The sequence below is a fragment of the Lethenteron reissneri genome, unplaced genomic scaffold (assembly GCF_015708825.2).
Source record: "Lethenteron reissneri isolate LAM-NWPU_2019-01 unplaced genomic scaffold, ASM1570882v1 scaffold_1308, whole genome shotgun sequence".
Lineage (NCBI taxonomy): Eukaryota > Metazoa > Chordata > Hyperoartia > Petromyzontiformes > Petromyzontidae > Lethenteron > Lethenteron reissneri.
The window spans coordinates 29,168-53,514 of NW_026891012.1; the positions used below are offsets into that span (position 1 = coordinate 29,168).

The following is a 24,347-nucleotide window of genomic DNA, read 5'->3' on the forward strand; positions in this document are numbered from 1 at the left end:
TATCTACTTCTAATTTGGGGAAAGTGGCATTGCAACACCAAGCCCTGAACAGAGACGGCTAATTTATTGTCACGCACAGCGATGTCAGTGTACAAATTACTGCAAAAAAACACGGTGATAGTCAGAGGAACAGTGGCAACACAAGCCAACAATCTTGTCAGAATTATTAAATTGTACATTTACATGCGATAACAAGTACATGTTCAAAACTTTGTGACGTGTAAGGGTTGGAATTCAAGCATACTTTCAAGGTGACACTGCAATGCACATGCTAACAGATGATACAATTGTTGCAAATGAAAACGTAATTGCAATACTCAAGCATGTTTTTACAGTTCGAATTTGTCTCAGAGGAAACATTCTATATCGCGACGGAATCCACGCACACACACATTACTAGGAATTGAGTAAAATTGCTTTAGAATTATTACTTAGAGAACACAATCATCTCCACACTCGTGCTTAAATGTGGGAATGACAGCCTTAGGGCTGAAAATAAGATTTCAGAGCTCACGGGAGTGAGGCCATTGTCTGAAAGGCACGGCCATTTTACAGCCTCGGGGATTCTACCGTTGGGCCTAGGGGATTTTGGCGCGGTTTCTGCTCCGATGGCATCCAGCGGTATCGGCCCCCGCTGAGGGTGATCCTACATCACTCCCTGAGGGGACCCTTCGCCGTCTCTCTCTCTCTGGGTTCCGCGCTGCCGTCAGCTCGACCGCGGAGCCTTCAACGGAACCCCATCACCACCGCCGGCCCGGTGAAGATTGATCCCGCGTCGATCGCCGTGCCCGAGGGCTCTGTGCCCGTCAGCGGTGCCGGCTCCTCCAGCGGCGTCCATAAAGTGTGGGGGGGGGGGGGGGGCGCTTCCTGGTCGGGTGAGAGGAGACGCCTCTGCTGACGCCATGGGCGTTCGGACAGGCGGCCAACCTTGTACAAGCTCGACTGCCGTGGGAGTGGAGCGTGACCACCTCCGTAAATTGGGTGACCCAGTCCGCCCGAGGCCTCCTGCTCCTCCTCCTCTCATGGCTCTCTCGGACCTGTGGGTGAGTGAGTAGGTGGGTGAGTGGTTGAGTGATGGTTGAGTAAGTGGTTGAGCAAGTGGGTGGGTGAGTGGGTGGGTGAGTAGGTGGGTAAGTGGGTGACTGGGTGAGTGAGTGGGTGAGTAGGTGGGTGAGTGGGTGAGTGGTTGAGTGAGTGGTGGAGTGGGTGGGTGAGTGGGTGGGTAAGTGGGTGGGTGAGTGAGTGGTTGAGTGAGTGGTTAAGTGAGTGGGTGGGTGTGTAAGTGGGTGAGTGAGTGGGTGGGTGAGTGGGTGAGTGAGTGAGTAGGTGGGTGAGTGGGTAAGTGGGTGGGTGAGTGAGTGGTTGAGTGAGTGGGTGGGTGAGTAGGTGGGTGAGTGGTTGAGTGAGTAGTTGGGTGAGTGGGTGGGTGAGTGGTTGAGTGAATGGTTGAGTGAGTAGGTGGGTGAGTGGGTGGGTGGGTGAGTGAGTGGGCGAGTAAGTGGGTGGGTGAGTGGTTGAGTGAGTGGGTGGGTGGGTGGGTGAGTGGATGAGTGAGTGTTTGAGTGAGTGGGTGGGTGAGTGGATGAGTAAGTGGGTGGGTGAGTGGTTGAGTGAGTGGGTGAGCGAGTGGGTGAGTAAGTGGGTGGGTGAGCGAGTGGTTGAGTGGGTGGGTGAGTGAGTGGGTGGGTGAGTGGGTGAATGAGTGGTTGAGTGGGTGGGTGGGTGAGTAGGTGGGTGGGTGAGTGGGTAAGTGAGTGAGTGGTTGAGTGAGTGGGTGCGTAGGTGGGTGAGTGAGTGGGTGGGTAAGTAAGTGGTTGAGTGAGTGGTTGAGTGAGTGGGTGGGTAAGTGAGTGGGTGAGTGGTTGAGTGAGTGGTTGGGTGAGTGGGTGGGTGAGTGGGTGGGTGAGTAGGTGAGTGGTTGAGTGACTGAGTGGTTGAGTGGGTGGGTGAGTAAGTGGGTGGGTGAGTGAGTGGGTGGGTGAGTGGGTGGTTGAGTGAGTGGGTGACTGGGTGGGTGACTGGGTGAATGAGTGAGTGGGTGATTGTGGGTGTGTGGATGAGTGAGTGGGTGACTGGGTGGGTGAGTGAGTGGGTGATTGTGGGTGTGTGTGTGAGTGGGTGAGTGACTGGGTGAGTGAGTGGGTGGGTGATTGTGGGTGTGAGTGGGTGATTGTGGGTGATTGTGTGGGTGAGTGACTGGGTGAGTGAGTGTGTGAGTGACTGGGTGAGTGAGTGTGTGTGTGATTGTGGGTGTGAGTGGGTGAGTGACTGGGTGAGTGGGTGGGTGATTGTGGGTGTGAGTGGGTGATTGTGTGTGAGTGGGTAATTGTGGGTGTGAGTGGGTGATTGTGGGTGTGAGTGGGTGTGAGTGGGTGATTGTGGGTGTGAGTGGGTGATTGTGGGTGTGAGTGGGTGTGAGTGGGTGATTGTGGGTGTGAGTGGGTAATTGTGGGTGTGAGTGGGTGATTGTGGGTGTGAGTGGGTGATTGTGGGTGTGAGTGGGTGATTGTGGGTGTGAGTGGGTGATTGTGGGTGTGAGTGGGTGTGAGTGGGTGTGAGTGGGTGATTGTGGGTGTGAGTGGGTGATTGTGGGTGTGAGTGGGTGATTGTGGGTGTGAGTGGGTGATTGTGGGTGTGAGTGGGTGATTGTGGGTGTAAGTGGGTGTGAGTGGGTGTGAGTGGGTGATTGTGGGTGTGAGTGGGTGTGAGTGGGTGTGAATGGGTGATTGTGGGTGTGAGTGGGTGATTGTGGGTGTGAGTGGGTGATTGTGGGTGTGAGTGGGTGATTGTGGGTGATTGTGGGTGTGAGTGGATGATTGTGGGTGGATGAGTGAACCGGAGAATCGACCCCCTCCTACGGCGGAGGGCGTTCCGACGGCGTCTGCAGACCGCCTCTACCGGTGACGTCACCTGCACACTGGAACATCGGATCATGGCGTAAGGATTTGTACTATACACACTGCACCATAGACTAAACACTGCACCATAGACTTAACACTGCCCACAGACTCAACACTGCCCATAGACTCAACACTGCCCATAGACTCAACACTGCACCATAGACTTAACACTGCCCACAGACTCAACACTGCCCATAGACTCAACACTGCCCATAGACTCAACACTGCACCATAGACTTAACACTGCCCACAGACTCAACACTACCCACAGACTCAACACTGCCCACAGACTCAACACTGCCCACAGACTCAACACTGCCCACAGACTCAACACTGCCCACAGACTCAACACTGCCCACAGACTCAACACTCCCCATAGACTCAACACTACCCACAGACTCAACACTGCCCATAGACTCAACACTACCCACAGGCTCAACACTGCCCACAGACTCAACACTACCCACAGACTCAACACTGCCTATAGACTCAACACTACCCATAGACTCAACACTGCCCATAGACTCAACACTACCCATAGACTCAACACTGCCCATAGACTCAACACTGCCCATAGACTCAACACTGCACCATAGACTCAACACTGCCCACAGACTCAACACTGCCCATAGACTCAACACTGCACCATAGACTCAGCACTGCCCACAGACTCAACACTGCCCACAGACTCAGCACTGCACCATAGACTCAACTTTGCCCATAGACTCAACACTACCCATAGACTCAACACTGCACCATAGACTCAACACTGCATCAAAGACTCAACACTGCCCACAGACTCAACACTGCACCATAGACTCACCCCTGCCTGAGTTGGAGTAGTGGTTGTAGTAGTAACTGACGGGTAGTTGTAGGGGTAGCAGTATTTTTCGTAGATATAGAGGCGGTAGTAGTGATAGCAGTAGTCGTAGTAGTACCGGTAGAACTGGTAGTAGTACAGGTAGTAGTTGTAGTACTGGTAGTAGTATTGGTAGTAGTTGTAGTACTGGTAGTAGTACAGATAGTAGTTGTAGTACTGGTAGTAGTTGTAGTACTGGTAGTAGTACCAGTAGTATTGGTAGTTGTAGTACTGGTAGTAGTTGTAGTACTGGTAGTAGTACCGGTAGTACTGGTAGTAGTACTGGTAGTAGCTGTAGTACTGGTAGTAGTGCAGTAGTCGTACTAGCAGTACTACTGGTAGTACTAGTTGTAGTAGGCCTTGCAGTAGTACTAGTTGTAGTGTGAGTACAAGCGGTACTAGTAGGATCGCTACTAGTTGTAGTACCAATTCTAGTAGTACTGGTACGTGTGGTAGTAGTGGTACGTGTGGTGGTACTGGTACGTGTGGTAGTTGTGGTACGTGTGGTAGTTGTGGTACGTGTGGTAGTAGTGGTACGTGTGGTAGTAGTGGTACGTGCGGTAGTTGTGGTACGTGTGGTAGTTGTGGTACGTGTGGTAGTAGTGGTACGTGCGGTAGTTGTGGTACGTGCGGTAGTAGTGGTACGTGTGGTAGTTGTGGTACGTGTGGTAGTAGTGGTACGTGCGGTAGTTGTGGTACGTGTGGTAGTAGTGGTACGTGCGGTAGTTGTGGTACGTGCGGTAGTAGTGGTACGTGTGGTAGTTGTGGTACGTGCGGTAGTAGTGGTACGTGTGGTAGTTGTGGTACGTGCGGTAGTAGTGGTACGTGTGGTAGTAGTGGTACGTGTGGTAGCAGTGGTACGTGCGGTAGTTGTGGTACGTGTGGTAGTTGTGGTACGTGTGGTAGTAGTGGTACGTGCGGTAGTTGTGGTACGTGCGGTAGTAGTGGTACGTGTGGTAGTTGTGGTACGTGCGGTAGTAGTGGTACGTGTGGTAGTTGTGGTACGTGCGGTAGTAGTGGTACGTGTGGTAGTAGTGGTACGTGTGGTAGCAGTGGTACGTGTGGTAGTTGTGGTACGTGCGGTAGTTGTGGTAGTCGCATTGTCTGTGCCTCGGCTGGAGCAGATGAGTCAACAGCTGTGGATCGTGAATCGTGGTTTCATGGTCGATTCCCCTTTTCGAGTCGATCCGGAAAAGTGCTGCAGGCTTGTAACGTCGATTCCTTGGAATCCAACGGAGATCGATTCGAGGGCAAGCGAATCGTTTGCTAAACAAGCGATTCCTTTGATCACGTGACACGCGCACCCTCCCCTGATTGGCTCACATCGCCTCATTCCTCAAACCCCCCCCCCAGCACGTGACAGCCCCTCCCCTCCACCGGTAGCATCGTGTCACGTGGTGTAGTGTGGAGTCTATATTACTGAAGTGTATATTTCGATTTAAAGCTTTCGTGACTGCAGGGATTCATCTTCTTTATTTTTTCGGTAAAGTCACGTAGAAGGGAAAAAATAAAATAATAAAAATAAAACAAAATAATATTACATAATTAAATACTATTTTATTATGTTTTATTTTTATTATTTTATTATTTCCCTTCTACGTGACTTTACCGAAAAAACCAAGAAGATACTGTAGTGTATAGTGCAGTGTATAGTGTAGTGTATAGTAGTGTAGTGTATAGTACAGTAGTGTATAGTAGTGTAGTGTATAGTGTAGTGTATAGTGTAGTGTATATTACTGTAGTGTATAGCTGTGTAGTCTATATTACTGTAGTGTATAGTGTAGTGTATAGTAGTGTACTGTATGGTAGTGTATAGTAGTGTAGTGTATAGTAGTGTATTGTTTAGTACTGTAGTGTATAGTGTAGTGTATATTACTGTAGTGTATATTACTATAGTGTATAGTGTAGTGTATAGTAGTGTAGTGTATAGTAGTGTACTGTATAGTAGTGTAGTGTATAGTGTACTGTATAGTAGTGTAGTGTATAGTGTATAGTTGTGTAGTGTATAGTACTGTAGTGGTGGGAATCTGATGTCGGGTGGTGGGGGGCACAATGACACATCCACAACTCACGCGAGATCTGACCCCCCAAAGAGAAGACCTTTATTTGTGAATAGCTCGGCGTTAAACTCGCAACAGGAAACTTAAAAGGCGATTTGAAGCTTTCGTGGCTGCAGGAATCCATCCTCTTTGATTCATTTGGTAAAGTCACGTGGGTAGAAATAAAATAAAACAAAACAAAAATATGTATTCACACCTACGGGACTTTACCGAAAGAACCAAAGAGTAAGGAAACTTAAACTGAGATGGGTAGATATTTCTCCGATCGGACAGCCCTTCCCTTCCTAGAGGCGGCCTTGCCCTCTTCTTGTTTTTCTCCGGAATCTTCCACTTCGTCGTCTGCTGCTGCTGCCGCCGCCGCTTCGTGTTTCTTGCCGAGCTGCACTTGGGGGCTTCTGCTCACGGCCGCCGCGGCCGAGTGTGAGGCCGGAGACCCCCGCCGTCCTCCCTCTCCGCCTCCCCCACCTCTCCCTGTTCCGCTCTCCCCGTGTCCCCACGCTGCCCTGGCCCGTCGGGGCAATGGGGAAATCGTCAGGTCCAGCCGCCGCTCTATCGTGCGCAGGTAGCCTTGCAGCTGCAACGCATCTGCCGCCGTTATCGCCATCTGCCGGGGGGCGGCCTCCTCCGTCTCGGCCGCGTCGGGAGGAGGAGGACGAGGAGGAAGAGGATTGCCCTTCGCAATCCTGTTGATGACAACAACAACAGCGCATTTTTAAATGCTCACCGCTAGTCTTGGCAAAGTGTATGCAGACCAGAGGTCGCAAACGGGTTTTGATTCCTTACCCGTACCCGTACCCGGCCACACCAGGGTCGCAAATGGGTACCCGTACCCGGCCGGGTACGGGTAGCCGGGTATCGGGTAGGGTATGGGTATCGGGTACCCGGCTGCGACCTCTGACGTGTCGGCAGCGACGACGCACGTCCAGTTTCAAGTGCCGCGTGAAAGAATCCGAGTGACAGCGGAGGGAGTTAGTGACATGGGTTAGCAGCCGTAGCAGTTGTAGAACATTACCACTGAAGGCCTGTGCAACAGAAGTTAGCAGCCGTAGCAGTTGTAGAACATTACCACTGAAGGCCTGTGAAACAGAAGTGCCTGAGGCCTACAATAAACCTCAATCCGGCCCCGATGCCGCCGGTGGAATGCCGCCAATGTAACAAACAACAACAACGCTGTCAATACCGTATAGTAGGTTTTTACCATTTAAATTGGTACAAAACTGACACCATTATACAAGGCATCATGTTTGCAATAACCACAACACAAGCAGTCAAAATGGAAACAAAAAGAAACAAATAGTTCACTGCTTTAGCCCACCGGTGTGTTGAAGCCACAACATTTACAATTTGAGTACGACGTTTCGCTGGTAATTGCATCCAGCATCATCGGGCAATTCGCCAGAATGGTGAGGCTCTGCTCTGTCTCCCGTTCTTATATAGAAAAATATGAAACTATCACAAACACAACTGTCGGCAGTAGCAGAACATGCATGCCAACAGGGACACTCAATTGATTTTGACAACGTGGAAGTGTTGTGTAAAACTAGTTACTACTGGCAAAGACTAATTAGAGAATCGATTGAAATTGAGAGAAACAGAAATAACTTTAATCGCTCAGACAGCTACAGGCTTAGTGCGGCCTGGAAGCGTATTATTTGTAGTAAGTTCGAGGAGACGAGGTCGGAGTTGAGGCACACTCTGTTTATTAACTCAGTGACAGGCACAATAGTTGAAGGGGTAACGGCCCCTTCACCCGTACTATGGGAAACCCACCCTAGTACTATGCCCTCTGTCCTGTTCCCCAGTCCTCCTCTACTGGGCTACGGGAGGCTGACTGATCTGGCCCTGGCAAGCACAGATCTCGGCACCAGCTAAGCCGGCCTTGCCCTGCCAAGGGCAGAGGTCCGGGAGCTCTTGGGCCGCGCCGCTGGCTTACCCAGCTCGGCCCTGACAAGGGCAGCGAGACAGGGGAGTCCCAGGGCCTAATCTCCGAGTCTTCGATCTTCACTGGTCAGCTTCGTGTCGTACTGCCTCGAGCTCTCTGGCTCCCCGCCTTTTATAGGGATCCCCTCAGAGGGCTTGGGGGCGTGGGGGATCACGGATGCGGACGTCGGTGCGACCACCCGTGTGTGTGAGTGCACACACCTCTGTGTTTCTCGTCCGCCGTTTCTCCCGTAATAACCCCTACATATTAAATAAGATACATTACAATTCCTTATAAGGGAAACAACCACTAACTGATAACTAATGTAGCATAATCACAATAAAACACATTCCAAATGATTACTAATCTACAACTCGCATCGTAACAATAGCCTGATTACTAATCTAGTATATAATTACAATCACTCCCCCCTTGAATCTTTGCACCTGATGAGTTAATGAGTTAATGATGACGTCACCCTGCTGCTGCTCTATATAAGAACGGGAGACACAGCAGAGCCCCTCACCATTCTGGCGAATTGCCCGATGATGCTGGATGCAATTACCAGCGAAACGTCGTACTCAAATTGTAAATGTTGTGGCTTCAACACACCGGTGGGCTAAAGCAGTGAACTATTTGTCTTTGTCAACGTGACACTTTTTACTGATTGGCCGTGTCGGGTGGTGGAGGGTTACGACACATTTATAAATAACGCGATCTAAACCCAAAAACGTTGATTATGAATAACATTGGTCGCGAAAGCCTATGTGTTAAACAAAAAGAAACAACTCTGATGATAATAATATGCACTGTCCTTGAAGTTGTCTCAGGTGTGGACCAATCAACTTCAAGGACAGTGCATATTATTATCATTATCAGAGTTGTTTATTTTTGTTTGCATTTTGACTTCTTGTGTTGTGGTTATTGCAAACATGATGCCTTGTATAAAGGTGTCAGTTTGTGTACCAGTTGAAAGGGTAAAACCCTACTGCTATATTTTGCCACTGCTAAAGGAGATGTCTCATAGTGCTGTCAATACCGGCGCTTGGCTCGGCTGCCCGGCAGCTCGTCCCTGAGAGCGCCCATCCCCAGGTGCCACATCTCGGCCAGGTCGAGAGCCAGGCTGAGGCACCCCACGGCATACATCACGTGCAGGAAGACGGTCTTCTCCGTGGGCCTCGACACGAAGCAGTCGACGAAGTGGACGCAGGGGTAGCGGCGGGGGCACACAAAGCGGGGGATCACCTCCAAGCCGTACATCACGTACTGGCCCAGAAGGAAGCCCGCTTCGGCCACCGTGCGCAGGACGAGCTGCAGCGCGTAGGCCCACATGAGGCCGTCGGCCCTGATAGCGCGACGCCCGTCGTGCCGTCTGTAGTCGTTCTTCTTGGCCTCGTCGGGAAACTCCCCTCCTTGATCGCCAGGCGAGCTCTCTGACCTGCGGATAACGACGCGGGAGTAAAAGTTAAACATCTCCTTCTCGCAAGAACAAAGAGCGGAATGAAGGTTTTTTTGGGGGACTTCGCCGTTCTTATCACGGTTATCGTCGTCGCCGTAACTTCACTAGGCCTAGTAGTAGGTTTTTACCCTTTCAACTGGTACAAAAACTGACACCTTTATACAAGGCATCATGTTTGCAATAACCACAACACAAGCAGTCAAAATGCAAACAAAAAGAAACAACTCTGATAATGATAATAATATGCACTGTCCTTGAAGTTGATTGGTCCAAACCCAAGACGGCTTTCTTTAGAGCCTAGTCTCCATTGGTGTTGGACCAGATGACACCAAAAGGCGCACAACTCAAAATGATGCCTTGTATAAAGGTGTCAGTTTTGTACCAGTTTAAAGGGTAAAAACCTACTACTATATTTTGCCACTGGTAAAGGAGATGTCTCATAGTGTAACTTCACTAGACCTCTGTATCCTGTGTATGGCGAAGGCGAGGTAGAGAATGCTGGGTGTCGCCACGGTGATAATCTGAAAGATCCAGAAGCGCACGTAGGACAGGGGAGCAAAGGTGTCGTAGCACATGTTCGTGCAGCCCGGCTGTTGGGAGTTGCACATGAACGAGCTCTGTTCATCGTGATAGATGGATTCGCCCGCCACGATCGTCAGCATGATGCGCAAGATCAGGAACGTGGTTAGCCAGAGCTTGCCCAGGTACGTCGAGTGCAAAGATATCTCCTCCAACAAACGGGTCAGGAAGTTCCAGCTCATTGTGACCACCAGCTCGCCAGAAGCGTGCCCACCTGAGGATTCAAGAAGAGAGACGCGGATTCAGACGGCACGTTGGCTGGCCGCGCGCCGCGTTCAGCTCTTTTGCTGCCTCGGGATACCGTCGATCATCATTGATTATCCGGCACGGCACGATAATCATCCGACATTATCCAGCGGTCCTGAGACGATCTACCGAAACTGGCAAAGCCGCTCCAAAGGCCGTAGCAAACCAGTCCCGGCGGTCGGTCCCATCGTGCAGCGTGACAACAACAAAGTAGCCACAGTAGTAGTAGGTTGTTACCCTTTCAACTGGTACAAAAACTGACACCTTTATACAAGGGATCATGTTTGCAATAACCACAACACAAGCAGTGAAAATGCTAATTATTTTTGTTTTCAGAGGGAAATTGAGTTTTCAGGTGCATACGGCGGACAGCCGTTTGGATACGAGCAGCAACAATTGTTTTGTGTCTTTGATTGTTTCTCCCTTGTGATGGGACTTTGCAGGACGAAAGTTGAGATTCACAAGGGCACGGGGTGACCATTAAGGTCTGACTTGGTCTGTAATAAGGGGTTGACAGCTATAACTATATGTAAGTGGAATGCTCAAGTGGTGGTAATCCAAGGAGACCCACACAAGGCACAGAGAATGTTTAGACTGCAGCAGGAGGATTCCGATGAGCTAGAAAGATCTTGAACCCACAGATGTCCAGTCGGGGGCATGTGGTAAGAGCGTTACAACAACACACTCCACACAGTTTAACACGTAGCAGGCTTTCGCGACCAATTTTATTCATAATCAACATTTTGGGATTAGATCGCGTTATTTATGTGTCGTAACCCTCCACCACCCGACACGGCCAATCAGCAAAAAAGTGTCACGTTGACAAAAGACAAAATAGTTCACTACTTTAGCCCCACACCGGTGTGTTGAAGCGTGAAACCACAACATTTACAAATATTTTTTTATTTAAGACCGGGAGCCAGAGCAGAGCCTCACCATTCTGGCGAATTGCCCGATGATGCTGGATGCAGTTACCAGCGAAACGTCACAGTACTCAACAATTGTAAATGTTGTGGTATAGTGTATAGTAGTGTAGTATATATAAGTGTATAGTGTAGTGTATAGTAATGTACTGTATAGTATAGGGTAGTATATAGTCGTGTATTGGATAGTAGTGTAAAGTGTATAGTGTAGTGTATAGTAGTGTATATTACTATAGTGAATATAGCAGTGTATAGTGTAGTGTATAGCAGTGGAGTGTATAGTGTATTGTATAGTGTAGTATATAGTAGTGTAGTGGATAGTAGTGTAAAGTGTATAGTGTAGTGAAAAGCAGTGGAGTGTATAGTAGTGTATTGTATAGTAGTGTACTGTATAGTATAGTGTATAGTAGTGTAGTAAATATAAGTGTTTAGAGTAGTGTATAGTAGTGTAAAGTGTATATTACTATAGTGTAGTATATAGTAGTGTAGTGGATACCAGTGTAGTGTATAGTAGCGTACTGTATAGTACAGTGTAGTATATATGTGTATAGTGTAGAATATTGAAATGTATAGTGTATTGTATAGTGGAGTGTATAGTAGTGTAGTGTAGTATATATAAGTGTATAGTAGTGTAGTGTATAGTAGTGTATTGTATAGCTTTGTAGTGTATAGTATAGTGTATTGTATAGTAGTGTACTGTATAGTATAGTAGATATAAGTGTTTAGTGTAGTATATAGTAGTGGAGTGTATAGTAGTGTAGTGTACATTACTATAGTGTATAGCAGTGTATAGTAGTGTATACCAATGTAGTGTATTGTATCGTGCAGTGTATAGTAGTGTACTGTATAGTACAGTGTAGTATATATGTGTATAGTGTAGTATATAGAAGTGTATTGTATAGTAGAGTGTCCAGTAGTATAGCATATAGTTGTGTATAGTGTAGTACGTAGTGTAGTACTGCACATCCTGTATACCAGGCGAGGTAGTTAACATTTCCCAGCCACCGTGATGATGATGGTGGTGTAACCCACGACCTCCTGTATACCAGGCGAGGTAGTTAACATTTCCCAGCCACCGTGATGATGGTGGTGTAACCCACGACCTCCTGTATACCAGGCGAGGTAGTTAACATTTCCCAGCCACCGTGATGATTATGGTGTAACCCACGACCTCCTGTACACCAGGCGAGGTAGTTAACATCTCAATTACCAAGGCGTCAACACCAACGAAGGCCCAGACGACCACCAAACCTCAGGGTCGTTGAAATAGCAGCAGCAGAACTCATCCGCAAGTTGTGGAGACCTGCAGAGACCCACACAGCGAGTTGGCACAGCAGGGGCCCACAATGTGGTGGTAGCATCAGCCACTGTCTCAGTCAGTTGACACGTAACACCTGCTGGGTCTGCCCCGTGACCTCCTCCTGCCACGTGGTAGCCTCAAAGTGCACATGGCCTGGCACAAGCGTCGTGGTGACGTCACCGCCACTTAGTGGCGAATGGCGGTTGTTGTTGTGTGTGTGAGTGTTAAACTGTGAGTGTGTGTACACGTGTTGTACCGTAGCAAGGCTCTGCAGGTCACCTTAGATGCACCCAAGCTCACGGGCCCACAGGGGGCAGCAGAGTTCCTATGACCACTGTTTCATTGCTTTAATGGCTTTATTTTGGTGATTTTTGAAAAGTTTTTCGGTTTGGCCATGTTTGTTTGTTGTAGTACAGAGTTAGACTGATGGCCTTAATCTAAGTTGTCTTGTGGTTGTTGTTGTTGTTGTTTGACTTGCATCCCACTGGGATTTTTGCACACAGCATTGGTGTATGGTGCTTTTTCTGCAATATTTTGCTGTCTTTTCTTGGATTTTCTGTTTGCACTTAGTCACATAGTCACTTTAAGATGTTTTCTTGTTCATGTTTTTGTTTTTTTGTTTGTTGCGGTTGCACCCGATTCAAGAGCCGAATGGCTCACAGGGCTATACCTAATACATGAAAACTTGAAACTTGAGGCGTGTGGGGGTTGACCGAAGGTGACCACCCCCCCGCCTCTTACACTGGTCAACGTGTGTCCACACTAGGACCTTCAAGTTCATGTTCATGTATTAGGTGTGGCCCTGTGAGCCATTTGGCTCTTGAATCGGGTGCAACCTCAACAAACAAAAAACAAAAACATGAACAAAAACATCTTAAAGTGAATATGTGACTGAGTGCAAACAGAAAATCCAAGAAAAGACAGCAAAATATTGCAGAAAAAGCACCGTTACACCAACGCTGTGTGCAAAAATCCCAGTGGGATGCAATTCAAACAACAACAACAACAACCACAAGACAACTTAGATTAAGGCCATCAGTCTAACTCTGTACTACAACAAACAAACATGGCCAAACCAAAAAACTTTTCGAAAATCACCAAAATCAAGCCATAAAAGCAATGAAACAGTGATCATAGGAACTGTGACCGAATTTTCACAATAAACGACGTAAACAACATGTACCACCAGAACCCTGCAGCCATAGCTGGCTGCATGAGTCACTCCACAACAGCAGGAGCATCAGTCGGAGTATCAACATTTTTCAATGCACCTTTAAGATCAGCGCACTAAATCAAAACACAGATCATACTTCATGTAAGCTGACGTGCGCAGCGATCGCTGTCGTGGTGGAGTTGATCGTATTTTACTGGGATAATCCCTTTTGACTCCACACCAAGCTGTCTTTTTGTGCCATGTATAAGGTGCTACATTCGTGAACGAATGCAATGAAAATCAGGTTGATTCACGAGAACAGCATGTTCTTTTTCTGCCATAACAGAGAAAGAATGTATATATAACGTGACATTTTGGCAGACTGGCCCAACTTTATTTATGCCCATAGGATAATGAAAGATAATGCATAAGAATAGGGTAAATCTATTCTTATATTTTCACACACACTCACACAGACCCACAGACTCACAGAGACCCACAGACTCACAGAGACCCAGGTCACGTGACTGACCCCTTCGCCCCGCCCCCTTTCATCTTCTCTCCCCCGAGCCCCGCCCCCTGGCCACGCCTCCTGCGTCACGTGTCCACGGGCCCTGACATCCGGGGCCCTGACATCCGGGGCCCTGACATCCACATCCGGGCCTCGCCTGAGCCAACACGTGCGCAGCCTGGGCCCTTCTTCCCGCCACTTCTCCGTCGACTGCCTGCAGAGGGGTCAAAGGGTAAAGGTGTCTGTGTGCCGAGGGGTGAGGTCAAAGGTCGGGTAAAGGTCAGCTTGTTTTGACCTTGCCTTGCCTACTGGCCATGTGCTAATCCTAAGAGACGCTGCTCAACAATGACAGGATTCTGTGAGGTTTGCGTTGCGTTTGTTATCGTGTAGAGGGTGAACGCCACAGGTAGCCAGGGCTCGCCTTGTTCAAACCCCCTTTTAGTCTGTCCCCAACTCTCACGTGAAGAGAATCTGTGCTAGAAACCATGACATTGTTACGTGTAATGCGGCATTTCTTCCTAAATTGCAAGCCGCGTTAATTACACTGGTCAACAACAACAAAAACATGTTTTTCTGGCCTGGACTGTTGCAGCTGTTCTAGGCTAATTTCAGGGTGCCGATTCTAAATCTGATCTCAGATTTGCTCTATCACGTCTATTTTTTATGCTATCGGCATACCCCATTTTCATTGATTTTACCCGAAATTAACTCTGTCACTTATGATTGCAAGTTGTTGCGAGTCAGTGACTGCTTTAGTGTTAAAATACGGTGCTGTATTTTTAGGAGAGTGTGCATATAATATCATTTTATGTAGATATCCACATTTATTTAATATTTTTATTCTGCCGTTTTTATTGAAAATGCAATATTTGATAATATCTCAAAAACCTGATGTGATGGACAAAAACTGATGCCAGATTTGGAATCATCAGCACCCCAAAATGACCTTAACACCGTTGGAATACCTTATGCCACAAAAAGTGTGTTGACCAGTGTTATGTATGCAATGTTAGTGTGCTGATGTCAACGTAGCCTTTGACCAGATCACTCACAATGCACGCAGCCTTTTCCGATTTTGTAAGCTAAGCAGGGTTTGTGTCAGAAGTGCTTTGGATGGGTTGACCACCACCACCACGTGCAGTATAAAGGTGCTGTGGGCGTTGTAGACAGCAGTTGGCAGTGCAGAAACCCCTATTGGTGTACTGCACTCCCCACCACCACCTCCACCACAAACCCCACTGACCAGCGTGGTGAAGTATAGTCAAATATCGCTCTTGACCCGACCCACAAGACGTGTGCGGAGGTCATCATCCAGCAGTGGAATTATTCAAGCGGACTGTACATGTATGATGCGAGAGTTCCTATACATGTACACGCGTGTGCGTACACATGTATCGGCAGTGTGACAAGATGACATCACCTCTTTTCACGACCCTGAGTCACATTCCCCTGGGGGTCATTAAATAGGGCAATCAGTCACGGACGCCAGTGCAGATAATAAGATGGTGCCATTGTCTATGATCATGACGCTCAGAGGAGGAACGCTATCGAGATGTAATTGTATAACAACAGCTCTTTAGTAGTAGGTTTTTACCCTTTAAACTGGTACAAAAACTTGACACCTTTATACAAGGCATCATGTTTGCAATAACCACAACACAAGCAGTCAAAATGCAAACAAAAAGAAACAACTCTGATGATGATAATGATATGCACTGTCCTTGATGTTGATTGGTCCACACCCCAGACAGCTTTTCTTAGAGCCTAGTCTCGATTGGTGTTGGTTTCCTTTAAATAATCTTTGCTTTGCAGGTGTGCTTGGACGTGGGAAACACAACGCGAGAACGAGATGGACGTCAGCTGCCACCACAACGAGACGATCGCATTCTTCTACCGCAACAGCAACAAGCCGCTCTACGACGAGTGGTCCTTCACCAGCACGCTGGTCATGGTGCTCGGCCTGACCTTGTGCCTCGGCATCATTCTGGCCAACGCCCTCGTCATGTTCGCCGTGTACATCAACAAGACACTCCACCACCCCGTCTAGAATAGGGTAAATCTATTCTTATATTTTCACACACACTCACACAGACCCACAGACTCACAGAGACCCACAGACTCACAGAGACCCAGGTCACGTGACTGACCCCTTCGCCCCGCCCCCTTTCATCTTCTCTCCCCCGAGCCCCGCCCCCTGGCCACGCCTCCTGCGTCACGTGTCCACGGGCCCTGACATCCGGGGCCCTGACATCCGGGGCCCTGACATCCACATCCGGGCCTCGCCTGAGCCAACACGTGCGCAGCCTGGGCCCTTCTTCCCGCCACTTCTCCGTCGACTGCCTGCAGAGGGGTCAAAGGGTAAAGGTGTCTGTGTGCCGAGGGGTGAGGTCAAAGGTCGGGTAAAGGTCAGCTTGTTTTGACCTTGCCTTGCCTACTGGCCATGTGCTAATCCTAAGAGACGCTGCTCAACAATGACAGGATTCTGTGAGGTTTGCGTTGCGTTTGTTATCGTGTAGAGGGTGAACGCCACAGGTAGCCAGGGCTCGCCTTGTTCAAACCCCCTTTTAGTCTGTCCCCAACTCTCACGTGAAGAGAATCTGTGCTAGAAACCATGACATTGTTACGTGTAATGCGGCATTTCTTCCTAAATTGCAAGCCGCGTTAATTACACTGGTCAACAACAACAAAAACATGTTTTTCTGGCCTGGACTGTTGCAGCTGTTCTAGGCTAATTTCAGGGTGCCGATTCTAAATCTGATCTCAGATTTGCTCTATCACGTCTATTTTTTATGCTATCGGCATACCCCATTTTCATTGATTTTACCCGAAATTAACTCTGTCACTTATGATTGCAAGTTGTTGCGAGTCAGTGACTGCTTTAGTGTTAAAATACGGTGCTGTATTTTTAGGAGAGTGTGCATATAATATCATTTTATGTAGATATCCACATTTATTTAATATTTTTATTCTGCCGTTTTTATTGAAAATGCAATATTTGATAATATCTCAAAAACCTGATGTGATGGACAAAAACTGATGCCAGATTTGGAATCATCAGCACCCCAAAATGACCTTAACACCGTTGGAATACCTTATGCCACAAAAAGTGTGTTGACCAGTGTTATGTATGCAATGTTAGTGTGCTGATGTCAACGTAGCCTTTGACCAGATCACTCACAATGCACGCAGCCTTTTCCGATTTTGTAAGCTAAGCAGGGTTTGTGTCAGAAGTGCTTTGGATGGGTTGACCACCACCACCACGTGCAGTATAAAGGTGCTGTGGGCGTTGTAGACAGCAGTTGGCAGTGCAGAAACCCCTATTGGTGTACTGCACTCCCCACCACCACCTCCACCACAAACCCCACTGACCAGCGTGGTGAAGTATAGTCAAATATCGCTCTTGACCCGACCCACAAGACGTGTGCGGAGGTCATCATCCAGCAGTGGAATTATTCAAGCGGACTGTACATGTATGATGCGAGAGTTCCTATACATGTACACGCGTGTGCGTACACATGTATCGGCAGTGTGACAAGATGACATCACCTCTTTTCACGACCCTGAGTCACATTCCCCTGGGGGTCATTAAATAGGGCAATCAGTCACGGACGCCAGTGCAGATAATAAGATGGTGCCATTGTCTATGATCATGACGCTCAGAGGAGGAACGCTATCGAGATGTAATTGTATAACAACAGCTCTTTAGTAGTAGGTTTTTACCCTTTAAACTGGTACAAAAACTTGACACCTTTATACAAGGCATCATGTTTGCAATAACCACAACACAAGCAGTCAAAATGCAAACAAAAAGAAACAACTCTGATGATGATAATGATATGCACTGTCCTTGATGTTGATTGGTCCACACCCCAGACAGCTTTTCTTAGAGCCTAGTCTCGATTGGTGTTGGTTTCCTTTAAATAATCTTTGCTTTGCAGGTGTGCTTGGACGTGGGAAACACAACGCGAGAACGAGATGGACGTCAGCTGCCACCACAACGAGACGATCGCATTCTTCTACCGCAACAGCAACAAGCCGCTCTACGACGAGTGGTCCTTCACCAGCACGCTGGTCATGGTGCTCGGCCTGACCTTGTGCCTCGGCATCATTCTGGCCAACGCCCTCGTCATGTTCGCCGTGTACATCAACAAGACACTCCACCACCCCGTCTACTTTCTCATGGCCAACCTGGCCGCGGCGGATTTCTTTGCCGGAGTGGCGTACATCTACCTGGTTGTCAACACGGGGCCCAACACTCGCAAGCTGTCGCTGGAGACCTGGATGCTGCGCCAGGGGCTGATCAACACGAGCCTCACCGCCTCCGTCGCCAGCCTCCTGGTCATCGCCATCGAGCGCCACGTCGCGCTGTTCCGGATGCAGCGGATGAGCGAGCGGCGCGTCGTGACGGTCGTCGCGATCATCTGGCTCGTGGCCATCATCGCCGGCGCCATGCCCACCATGGGCTGGAACTGCGTCTGCGACGTCGGCACGTGCTCCACCATGGCGCCGCTGTACAGCGCCAGCTACGTCGCCTTCTGGGCCGGCTACAACCTCTCCATGTTCCTCATCATGGCGGGGCTCTACGGCCACATCTTCGTGAACATGTGGAGGGACAGGATACCCGTGCTGCAGAATAGCTCCAGGTGCTCCCGGAGGCAAGACGCCCCCGTGAGCTTGCTCGTAACGGTCACCATCATGTTGGGTAAGCGTTGTGGGTCTGTCTGGGCAGAACATTCGACAACACGATTCACGATAATTGTTTTTTTACCCTTCTATCTGGCAACAAAACTGACACCTTTTTTACAAGGAGTCACGTTTGCATAGACCACAATACCTGCAGTCATAATGCAAACAAAAAACATAACTCTGATAATGTACGCACTGTCCTTGAAGTTGATTGGTCCACACCCGAGACACCTTTCCTTAGAGCCTAGTCTCACATGGTGTTGGACCAGATGACGCCAAAAGGCGCACAACTGTTTTTTTGTTTGCATTACGACTGCAGGTATTGTGGTCTATGCAAACATGACTCCTCGTAAAAAAAGGTGTCAGTTTTGTTGCCAGATAAAAGGGTAAAAAAAAAGCAATTATCAAGGCTGGTCTTGTTCCACGCGTCGCTGCCAAAAATGGCTCGTGCCGTCTCTCCCAGGAGCCTTTATTGTGTGCTGGACGCCGGGCCTGGTGATTCTGCTGCTGGATTCCTTCTGCTCGGACTGCAACGTCCTGGCCTTCGAGAAGTACTTCTTGCTCATAGCGGAGCTCAACTCCGCCATGAACCCCATCATCTACTCGTTTCGGGACACGGAGATGATCGCCACTTTCAAGCGCATCCTGAGCTGCCGAAAGGCGGGATGCGTCGCAGCGAGCGGCTCCGAAAAATCAATTTCCACGTCGAATCCCAACCTGGTTACGGAGATCGGTCACGTGACCACCGCGAGTGCGATGAAGATGAATCAGATTGTCATCTAATATCTAATTGGGCTAACCATGCATGTTTTGATAATTGTTCTTTTACCCTTCTATCTGGCAACAAAACTGACACCTTTTTTTTACAAGGAGTCATGTTTGCATAGACCACAATACCTGCAGTCATAATACAAACAAAAGAGTACACGAGCTTGGAGCATGTATATAAGCTGGGTGCCTTGACAAAGGAATTTGCATATCAAGAGGAATTTAGCATATTTATGGGAAATGCAGGAATGTGATTAGTACTACTTATGCCTGTGCATTATGCAGGATTAGCAGCATCAAAGGGAGAGAATATGGGAAATGCAGGTATGTGATTAGTACTACTTATGCCTGTGCATTATGCAGGATTAGCAGCATCAAAGGGAGAGGATATGGGAAATGCAGGTATGTGAATAGTACTAATTCAGCATCAAAGGGACAGACCTGGTTTTCACCTGAGGACGGCTGCTTGCGTTGTGGCCGAAACGTCGTGAGAATTATTTGATTATGTTTTATTTTTATTATTTTATTATTTCCCTTCTACGTGATTTTACCGAAAGAACCAAGAAGATGAATCCCTGCAGTCACGAAAGCTTTAAATCGAAAAATAAAACAAACAAAAACATAACTCTGATAATGTATGCACTGTCCTTGAAGTAGATTGGTCCACATCTGAGACAGCTTTCCTTAGAGCCTAGTCTCACATGGGTGTGGACCAATCAACTTCAAGGACTGCACACATTATCAGAGTTGTGTTTTTTGTTTGCATTATGACTGCAGGTATTGCGGTCTATGCAAACATGACTCCTTGTAAAAAAGGTGTCAGTTTTGTTGCCAGATAGAAGGGTAAAAAACCAATTATATTTTTTACTGGCAAATGAGGTTCCAGTGGTGATGCATGTTTTACTCGGAAGCTTGTTGTTTCAAAGATATGTTTTACACAAGTCACATTTAACTTGGTGTTTCTTGAATAGGGTTTTACTGGAGGATGCGTTGTTTTTCGTTGGTTCTCTTCCTGTTCAAATGACGGCTGCCCCCCAGCACACACGAACTCGTGTTCACGTGGCCCCCCTTGCGAGCGTCCGTGTTAACGTGGCTGTGTGTGTGTGTGTCCTTCAGGGACATTGTAAACAAAAATCTCGTATTTTGAAAAGCGTCGCTCAATATTTCTGTATTTATTTTTCTTTTTTATTTATTTTGGGGGCCTTTAAACGCTTGTTCAGAATTTTGTTCCGAGCCCATTTTGCGTTGCGTTTTCTTTTGAGCAAGGCAATCGTCTTGTGTGAGAATACTGCCTCCGTTGTGAGAGAAGTCGGTTGTTTTGTGGTGATTATTGTGTAATTATTGCGGCAGTTGCTTTTAGAAAACCGGTGGTTTATTTTTGTCTACAAACAAGATGCTGGACCAGCAGGCAGGGTTGATTGGAAATGACCGCTCGTTTTTCCATCTTTGTTCTCACTTCACATTGGCAGCAATCACAAAGGCTCCGTGAACGTTGTTAAGCTACGAGCATTGTGTAACCTTCACGTGGTTCTCGTGACGAAATGGCAAAATGTAACTTTCTTGCACTGTACAAATGTTGGGAGATGTGGGTTTCGTCGTAAAGAGAGTTACAGCACCGTTATTTTGCCGTTAACATTCACTTTTAATCTTTAACGACGGCCACATTTCCACAGTGCAGTGATCGTACTGAGATGTGGGCGCGGTCCCGCCAGTCATCGATGTATCCACACAGCGCAGATTCTACTGGCTGCCAGGAAGGCCACAATGACATTACAATGTGATACTGGTAGGAACCACCTGGTTCCACCAGCCCACAGGGGATTATTGTGTCTGTCCGTCCGTCGTGCATCCAAAAATGGGAGGGGTGGGGCTGGGTTGAGAGGGGAGGGTGGGGAGGGGCTAGGTGGGGTGGGGCTGGTGGGAGGGGTGGGGCTGGGTGGGGAGGGGCTGGGTGGTTAGGGGCTGGATGGGGGGGTGGGAGGGGTGGGGCTGGGTGGAGAGGGGAGGGTGGGTAGGGGCTGGGTGGGGAGGGGCTGGGTGGGTAGGGGCTTGATGGGGGGGTGGGTGGAGAGGGGTGGGAGGGGTGGGGAGGGGCTGGTCACCCCGTGGTGCCCTTATAAAACTCAACGTTTAACCTACTCACGCCGGCTTGTGCCCGCCCTCACAGTCGGGCATATTTGCGGAATACACCACGCCGCCGTTGACCCTGCAGGCCATTGAGCGAGCAACCCAACGTTCCTACCAGCTCCCTCCGCAGCAGGAATGTGTTTGAGAGCAAGTCATAGTAATCGCCCACATCGAATTGTTCATGCTGTTGAGAGCTGGGCTGCTGTGCGCTTTGGTATCGCAAGTTATAAGATTACAAGACCCCGCGATGAAAACTTTGCGGTTGGGAAATGGCAAAGGAGAGAACGGCACTCCCCACCATTACCTTGAGGGAAGTTTTAGCTGTGTTGAAATCTCGGCAAAAAAAATGTTTTAACATTATCATCAGTCTGGTTCCCAGATAATTGAGTTGGTGTTTCTGTGCGGTATGAGCGCCAACTGTTTAAAGGACTGAGTTGCAAAAAAAGTCTTCATGAATTAGTTTTTGGCAGAGCGACGTTTCTCTCTGCGATGAGATATTAAACCTGGTTACAATGTGTATGTGTGTGTCTTCAAGAATTAGTTTTGGCAGAGCGACGTTTCTCTCTGCAATGAGATCTCATTAAACCTGGGTACAATGTGTGTGTGTGTGTGTCTTCAAGAATTCGTTTTTGGCAGAGCGGCGTTTCTCTCTGCGATAAGATATCATTAAACCTGGGTACAATGTGTGTGTGTGTCTTCAAGAATTAGTTTTTGGCAGAGCGGCGTTTCTCTCTGCGATGAGATATTATTAAACCTGGGTACAATGTGTGTGTGTGTGTCTTCAAGAATTAGTTTTTGGCAGAGCGACGTTTCTCTCTGCAATGGGATATCATTAAACCTGGTTACAATGTGTGTGTGTGTCTTCAAGAATTAGTTTTTGGCAGAGCGACGTTTCTCTCTGCGATGAAATATCATTAAACCTGGGTACAATGTGTGTGTGTGTCTTCAAGAATTCGTTTTTGGCAGAGCGGCGTTTCTCTCTGCGATGAGATCTCATTAAACCTGGGTACAATGTGTGTGTGTGTGTCTTCAAGAATGAGTTTTTGGGAGAGCGGCGTTTCTCTCTGCCATGAGATATCATTAAACCTGGGTACAATGTGTTTGTGTGTGTCTTCCAGAATTAGTTTTTGCAGAGCGACGTTTCTCTCTGCGATGAGATCTCATTAAACCTGGGTACAATGTGTGTGTGTGTGTGCACGCTTGTGGAGGTAATGCATACTAGAATAATAAAAAAACTAGTGGCATTCATGGATAAAGTTGGTGGCAAAAGCTTCCTACTGCTACCACGTGTTCAAGTGTTTATACATTTCGTATATTTTGATGGTAAAGTTTATTTGACGTCTGTTGCGGTTGTGCAGATGCCGAACATTAAAACATTAATAACGGATATGAATTACCGAGTCTGTGGTTTTTTCGAATGTGAGCACCTGCTGTCCAGTGTCCCGTGAATTGCACGCATGGTCATGAACCTTTGTCAGTGTAGAGATGTGTAGATAATTACCAAAATGTTGACCGATGAAGTGTTACTATAGAAATCTTGGTGAACCACAACTAAGAGTGGATGATGAAAGTTCAGTAAAACCTTGGATTGCGAGTCACTTGGTCTGCGAGTGTTTTGCAAGACGAGCAATTTTTTTAAAACAAATATTAATTTGATAAACGAGTGAGGTCTTGCTATACGAGTAGTACGTTCTGTCTGCCGAGCGTCACGTGATCACAACTGATATACGAGTGCTTTGATATACGAGTGCTTTGGATTACAAACACGTTTCCGGAACGAATTATGCTCGCAATCCAAGGTTTTACTGTAACTCAATATGATTGACCGTGACGAAACCCACCAATGATCAAATGATGTCCACTTCGATGAGATTGTCTGATTAAAGGTAATACGATCATTGAGTAAGTTGCAATGCAGATAAATAAACATGATCAATGGTACTATTGTGGAGCTAGATTTGAAGCTTTCGTGACTGCAATGATTCATATTCTTAGGTTATTTCGGTAAAGTCACCGTGTAGGTAAAAACATTAAAAAATAAAATAAAAATCACGACGTTTCGGAGGCAACACAAGCTTCCGTCTTCAGGTGGTACCGTCACAGCCACGACAGCTGTATCAAGTACATGAGAGATTGCAGGAGCTACCACCATTATATAAACGGAGTGGTAGCTCCTGCAATCTCTCATTTACTTGATACAGCTGTCGTGGCTGTGACGGTTCCACCTGAAGACGGAAGCTTGTGTTGCCTCCGAAACGTCGTGATTTTTATTTTATTTTACTTTTTAATGTTTTTACCTACACAGTGACTTTACCGAAAAAACCTAAGAATATTGTGGAGCTATTTAAATATATATTTACTCTGCTTGACTGCCCTGATAATATTTGTGGGGGGAGGGGGGCTGGGGAGTTGCATTGCCCAACTTTTAAGTAGCCCAGTGCCAAAGAGTGTAGTGCTCGAATCGCCTCCACCCAGAGAATGACTCCAGAGAGAATCCAGGAAGAATAAGTATAACCCGTAAAAACAAAGTTTTTCACTATAAATCCTTTATATACGTGGCGGCTAGAGTCCTCTCGTCCTCTGGCTTGAGATGGCTGCCACCTATGGGTCAGATGATTGTCTGCCAGTATTAAGCAATTGGTAATTAAATATTTAATTTGTTTTCCCTAAACAGTGTAAAATTTTGGAAAAAAATGTTCACGAACATTAATTGTCTCGCACAACGAGTCTGTGTGCAAAATGTCAGCTCGATTGGATCACGGGAAATGGGTTAAAAAACGACCGAAAGATTTGCACGGTCGTAAGCACGCAAGCAAGCGAACTTAATATAAAGGATTTAAAAAGGAGCGGGGAAG

At 47.6% G+C, this 24,347-nt stretch overlaps 2 protein-coding genes across 4 annotated transcripts; one reads left to right on the forward strand and one right to left on the reverse strand.

Annotated features, from left to right (window-relative positions):
* Nucleotides 1-955: 955 nt before the first annotated feature.
* Nucleotides 956-19,445, forward strand: LOC133361960 (lysophosphatidic acid receptor 1-A-like). 3 transcript variants are annotated; one of them, XM_061580931.1, is made up of 5 exons: nucleotides 956-1,043; nucleotides 13,971-14,143; nucleotides 15,724-16,269; nucleotides 17,850-18,613; nucleotides 19,061-19,445. In XM_061580931.1, the coding sequence occupies exons 4-5, from the start codon at nucleotides 17,887-17,889 to the stop codon at nucleotides 19,378-19,380; spliced, it is 1,047 nt and encodes a 348-aa protein (XP_061436915.1). In that variant the 5' UTR covers nucleotides 956-1,043; nucleotides 13,971-14,143; nucleotides 15,724-16,269; nucleotides 17,850-17,886; the 3' UTR covers nucleotides 19,381-19,445. The 3 variants fall into 3 exon arrangements, with proteins under 3 accessions (XP_061436915.1, XP_061436914.1, XP_061436913.1); XM_061580930.1 differs by lacking the exon at nucleotides 956-1,043 and having other exon boundaries at nucleotides 13,357-14,143; nucleotides 15,724-15,964; nucleotides 16,097-16,269; XM_061580929.1 differs by lacking the exon at nucleotides 956-1,043 and having other exon boundaries at nucleotides 13,357-14,143.
* Nucleotides 8,773-9,597, reverse strand: LOC133361961 (gap junction gamma-1 protein-like). Its single transcript, XM_061580932.1, has one exon. The coding sequence runs from the start codon at nucleotides 9,211-9,213 to the stop codon at nucleotides 8,773-8,775; it is 441 nt and encodes a 146-aa protein (XP_061436916.1). The 5' UTR covers nucleotides 9,214-9,597.
* Nucleotides 19,446-24,347: the final 4,902 nt, after the last annotated feature.

Coding starts and splice junctions, on each gene's coding strand:
- LOC133361961 (XM_061580932.1), bottom strand. CDS start 9,213: ATGTTTAACTTTTACTCCCGCGTCGTTATCCGCAGGTCAGAGAGCTCG.
- LOC133361960 (XM_061580931.1), top strand. CDS start 17,887: ATGGACGTCAGCTGCCACCACAACGAGACGATCGCATTCTTCTACCGC. Junction 18,614..19,060: donor AACGGTCACCATCATGTTGG/GTAAGCGTTGTG, acceptor CGTCTCTCCCAG/GAGCCTTTATTGTGTGCTGG.